We start from the raw sequence: 6,000 nt of genomic DNA on the forward strand, positions 1-6,000 counted from the left end.
GGCGTCGGACCTTTATGCCGGGAATTGCCCGGTGAATCCAGTACTTAACGAAAATTATCCAAAACTTGCGGAAGAGGAACGCATACTCCCCAGGGAAACGCGTGTCACTCTTGCTCAACTTCGTTCTAGATACTGTAACAGGTTAAACTCTTACCTATCCAGAATCAACCCCGACATACAAAATGTATGCCCCGCTTGCAATGTGTCCCCACATGACACCAACCATCTCTTCAATTGTAATGTGGAACCAACGCCTCTAACACCCCTTTCCCCGATTCATGAAGCGGCACAACATCCGCATTGCTGCGATTCAAGAGACTAAACTCACAGCAAGATCTGCATTGCAGACCTGCTCTGGGTATAACGTCCACAGGAAAGACCGCGAGAGCGGAAATGGAGGCGGTCTCGCGTTTATCATACACACTTCATTACAATTGAAGAGATGGTTGGTGTCATGTGGGGACACGTTGCAAGCGGGGCATACATTTTGTATGTCGGGGTTGATTCTGGATAGGTAAGAGTTAAACCTGTTACAGTATCCAGAACGAAGTTGAGCAAGAGTGACACGCGTTTCCCTGGGGAGTATGCGTTCCTCTTCCGAAAGTTTTGGATAATTTTCGTTAAGCACTGGATTCACCGGGCAATTCCCGGCATAAAGGTCCGACGCCTGTTTATGGAGTTCACCAAGGATCTGCTTGTGTTTTTTCACTTCATACGGCTGGGTTCTCAGGTGCCGTATTTCCTCAAAATGCTTACGGAGATGACTCCTTAGGCCCCTAGGCGGTGCTGGTTCATCAATCAGATGTCTGTTGGGATGCCCAGGTTTCTGGGTATTCAACAGGAACTGTTTGGTCAGCATCTCATTTCTCTCCCTGATGGGGAGTATTCACGCCTCATTATGCAGATGGTGTTCTGGGGACACAAGAAGACAACCCGTGGCGATTCTGAGAGCAGTATTTTGGCAGGCCTGTAGTTTCTTCCAGTGGGTGATTTTTAGGCTTGGCGACCATATGGGTGACGCGTAGCACGTAATCGGCTGGCTAATTGCTTTGTATGTAGTCATGAGCGTTTCTTTATCTTTCCCCTAGGTACTGCCAGCGAGGGATTTGATGATTTTGTTACGGCTCTGAATTCTCGGAACAATTGTGGCTGCGTGCTCAACAAAATTTAGACCCTGATCAAACGTCACACCCAAGATTTTGGGGTGTAGGACAGTCGGTAGCGTAGTACCATCGACGTGGATGTTCAAAATGGTCGACATTTGGGGCGTCCATGTTATAAATAAGGTCGCGGAAGATTTAGTCGGTGATAATGCCAGGTTTCGCGAGGCGAAAAAACTGGAGAGATCAGGGAGGTAGCCGTTTATTTTATTGCATAGCGCATTGATCTTTGGGCCTGGGCCTGTGGCCATTATTGTGCAGTCATCGGCGTAGGAAACGATTGTGACTCCCTCCGGTGGTGAAGTTAGCTTAGATATGTAGAAATTAAACAAAAGTGGGGATAGGACACCACCCTGTGGCACCCCTTGTTTAATTTTCCTTGGCTTTAATGCTTCGTCTCTAAATTGCACCGATGCCTGCCGACCACCCAGATAATTTGCGGTCCACCTTTTAAGACATGGGGGAAGGGTAGACCCTTCCAGGTCCTGCAGTAACGAGCCATGGTTGACCGTATCGAAAGATTTTGATAGGTCTAGCGCTACGAGTACTGTTCTATGGTGGGGATATTGATTTAAACCGAAATTTATCTGGGTGCTAATGGCATTTAGCGCGGTGGTAGTGCTATGAAGTTTTCTGAAGCCATGTTGATGAGGGGCTAGCTGCAAATTTGCTTGGAAATAAGGGAGCAAAATGGCTTCAAGCGTCTTTGCCACTGGCGATAGGAGAGATATCGGACGATACGACTCACCTATGTTAGCTGGTTTCCCAGGCTTTAGTAGCGGGACCACCTTGGCCATTTTCCATTTCTCAGGTATGACAAAGGTGGAAAGAGACAGATTGAAGACATGCGCTAAATATTTGAAACCCTCTTTCTCTAGGCTTTTAAGCATCGGCATGGCTATGCCGTCTGGGCCCACTGCTTTGGATGGTTTAGCACGACCAATGGCGTCCTCAACCTCTTTAGCGGTGATGGTGATTGGTGACGCGCTGAATTTGTGTTTATATGCGTGTCTATTGGCTCTCCGTCTATCTTTGTCGACCGTTGGATCCATTATATATTGTCGGCAGAAAGCGCTCGCGCATTTTTTCGCGTCCGACAGCACTTTGTCGCCAAAGGCGATGGAAACTTTGTTGTTGTTGTTGTTGTTGTAGCGATAAGGTTGCTCCCCGAAGGCTTTGGGGAGTGTTATCGACGTGATGGTCCTTTTCCGGATGCAGATCCGGTACGCTCCGGTACCACAGCACCTTTAAGATGCTAGCCCGACCATCTCGGGAACGATTTATGTGGCTACATTAAACCTTCAGGCCATCCCCTCCCTCCGCACCCTCAAGATCCATGAGGAGCTTGGGGTCGCCAGAGCCTCGTCTGTTAGTGAAACAGGATTCGCCGCGGATAGGCGAGGTTGACAATTGGATTTGGAGAAGCTATATATTGCGCTGGCAACCTGAAGGGTTGCGCTACACACCCCTTGAATCTGGTATTTTTGTCGCCTCTTACGACAGGCATACCTACCGCGGGTATATTCTGACCCCCTTACCCGCTAGGGTATGGAAACTTTGTCTTTGTGCTTAGTCGGATTCGAATGGGACTTTACGGTGGACCAAAGTTTACCCACACCGCTAGAGAGGTTACAACCTCTTAGGTGCTCCTCCCATTTCGCCCGCTTGTGTTCATCCACAAGCAATCTAATGCGTTGGTTTATATCCCTTATTTGGGGGTCGCCTGGATGAAGCTGTCTTATAAGGTTCTCTCGCTAAGTTTGCGGCCTCCGCCGGGAAGTGGGGCCGGATTTCGGGAATTCTCCCGGCGGGAATGAAATGTGCCGAGGCGGATTTAATGACCTTACGGAAGGCACGCTCCCCTTGGCGGGCATCAGTCGGGATAGGGAGGGCAGCAAAGCGGCTGTCTGTAAAGTATTTATATTCTTCCCACTTTCCTTTTTTGAAGTTTATGAAAGTGCGTTTTTCAGTGACGATGAAGTCGGCGGTACGCTCAAGCGAAATAAGTATGGGCAGGTGGTCGGATGCCAATGTTACCATCGGCTGCCAGTTGCCGCAGTTTACGAGTTCTGCGCTCACGATAGAGATATCTGGCGAGCTGTGACAGCTTCCTACCATACGTGTGGGGGCGTTGTTGTTGTTGTTGTGCAGAACGTCGTTTCTTCTATTTGATCCGCCAACATCTCACCCCTACTGTCCGCCCGCAATCACCTAGGATAATGCGATTGTTGCCAGTGAGGATTAGGGCGGTATCCACTGGGGCAACACGTGGCAGGAGGGATGTAGATGTTGATAATTTCTAGGTTTGCATCGCCTGACCGGACAGATAGGCCTTGACGTTCTAAGACATTGTCCCTGCGGTCGATGCCAGGATCAAATATATAATATTGCACAGAGTGGTGTATAATAAACGCGAGACCGCCTCCATTTCCGCTCTCGCGGTCTTTCCTGTGGACGTTATACCCAGAGCAGGTCTGCAATGCAGACCTTGCTGTGAGTTTAATCTCTTGAATCGCAGCAATGCGGATGTTGTGCCGCTTCATGAAATCGACTATCTCCGTGATCTTCCCAGTTAGTCCATTACAGTTTAACTGCAGGATTCTGAAGTGCATAAGGGGAGACGTCGCCACTCTGGGGGTAAGTGACGGGTGACTACGCCTAGGTTGTGGAGGGCCAGGACGCAATTGCTGTTGTGGCCCTGAGACTGGGCGTCCTTGGGTAAGCATTGGGGTACCCGGATGATTTGGGTTTGCGACCTGGCAACATGGCGCGATGAAACCCGTCGGGGGGTTGCCGTCGCGGACACCAGAACATCTGGGAAAGTGGCACCACCCAAGGCAGGAACTGCATTGGGCGGATGTCGCAAACCTATATATTCTGTGCTGGCAGACGGTGCAAACGGAGGTAGGGACTAAGAGAGAGGGCTAAGGCGTAGACTACGGGACGCCCTTGGGCGTGAACAGCAAGGAGCCACAAAAGATTTATAAAAGTTACGTGGACGTCGGGTTTTGGGATCAAGCCCGGAACAACCTGTCCGATGCAACCATCCCTTGCACGAGACACACTGAACAGAGTATGACCGACCTAAAAAGATTCTTTTCCGGCAGATGCAGCAAAACCATTTCTCAGGACCGGGGTAAGGAGACGGACCCGGATTGGATTCGATGCCTTCCCGGAGTAAGAGAATATGGAGCAGTCCTGCTGCAAGGAGCTGCTGGGAGGATGACAATTTGTGGGAGGGACGAAACAAATTAGATGGGGTCACACTGAAATGACAGGCCTTGGTCGGGAAAAATTCCGAGTCGCTCCGGTACATAGAACCGACTGCTTTGGGAAGCGAGGTATGACTATTAGCAGTGTCATGTAGTCTTGTAAAGCTTTTGCGAAATATTTTTGGTAATAGTATAGTTGAGGGGTCGACTGCTAATACGCTACCAAAAATTTCGAGAGGTGTCAAAAGACGCGTATTAATCTCGAGAACAATAAGCCGATGGCGGAAAAGAATAATTGTATCTATGTCCGGAGATATTTGCAGTTGAAGTTGGCGATTTTCATGTGGTTGTTGTTGTTCGTACCCACAAAATACCACGGTTATACCACACACCCGGACTTGGCATGGCGTAGCCCAGTGTTATTTTTGGTAATAGTCTAGTTGAGGGGTCGACTGCTAAAACGCTACCAAAAATATCGAGAGAGGTGTCAAACGACGCGTCTTGACATCAGTATTAATAATCCGAAGGCGGAAAATAAAAATTTTAACGCGTTCAAAAGATATTAACGAAAAACCGAAAAAAGACCCGCGGGTACCTCCGAAACCGGGGGTCGGATCCATAGTATTTTTGCGGGTAATAGTCTAGTTGAGGGGTCGACTGCTAATACGCTACCAAAAATATCGAGAGAGGTGTCAAACGACGCGTCTTGACATCAGTATTAATAATCCGAAGGCGGAAAATAAAAATTTTAACGCGTCCAAAAGATATTAACGAAAAACCGAAAAAAGACCCGCGGGTACCTCCAAAACCGGGGGTCGGATCCGTAGTATTTTTGCGCAGAACACCTTTCTGCGTTGGCGGCCTTCGGCCGCGATTATAAAAAATAACCCTGGGCTACGCCATGCCAAGTCCGGGTGTGTGGTATAACCGTGGCTACCGCCACGTTGATGCACAATTTTTTTGGGGGGTACAAACACAACAACAAACACATGGAAATCACCAACTTCAAATGCAAATATCTCCGGACAGAGATAAAATTTTTCTTTTCCGCCATCGTATTATTGTTCTCGAGATTAATACGCGTCGTTTGACACCTCTCTCGATATTTTTGGTAGCGTATTAGCAGTCGACCCCTCAACTAGACTATTGCCTTATTTTTTATAAGCAAGGACTCAGAAGGGTGTTCTGCGCAAAAATACTATGGATCCCACCCCGGTTTCGGAGGTACCCACGGGTCTTTTTTTGGTTTTTCGTTAATATCGAGTGTGAACGAGTTAATATTTTTATTTTCCGCCTTCGGATTATTAATACTGATGTCAAGACGCGTCGTTTGACACCTCTCTAGATATTTTTGGGAGCGTATTAGCACTCGACCTCTCAACTAGACAATTTCCTTATTTTTACGACCATGTTATCGGCAATTAACATACTTATCTTTACACTGCTCCAAACAATCCTTGTGGAAAATATGTCCACAATCTGTGCTATGGATCTCTCTGCTATCCTTGAAGTCTTCCAAACATATACAACATTCCAAATGAGACATTTTCTTAGTTTGAGCTAAATTATAATTTTCAAACGAATGTAGGCAAATATTCTAGTCAACTTCTAGTACTAGTCAAAGGAGG

At 47.8% G+C, this 6,000-nt stretch overlaps 1 protein-coding gene across 5 annotated transcripts in view; it reads right to left on the bottom strand.

Moving 5' to 3' along the window:
- LOC137250137 (uncharacterized) overlaps nt 1-6,000 on the bottom strand; it is a 165,824-nt gene extending 159,824 nt beyond the window's left edge. For 4 of the 5 annotated variants that reach the window (XR_010952768.1, XR_010952767.1, XM_067782470.1 and 1 more), the window contains exon 1: nt 5,803-5,932. Coding sequence is in view for 1 of the 5 variants with exons in the window: in XM_067782472.1 (XP_067638573.1) it covers nt 5,803-5,918 (116 nt within the window). In the remaining 4 variants the exon portion in view is untranslated. Of the gene's footprint in view, nt 1-5,802 lie in introns of all 5 variants that reach the window. The other variant, XM_067782472.1, reaches the window with a different exon arrangement.

This window comes from Eurosta solidaginis, chromosome 4 (genome assembly GCF_040869045.1).
Source record: "Eurosta solidaginis isolate ZX-2024a chromosome 4, ASM4086904v1, whole genome shotgun sequence".
Lineage (NCBI taxonomy): Eukaryota > Metazoa > Arthropoda > Insecta > Diptera > Tephritidae > Eurosta > Eurosta solidaginis.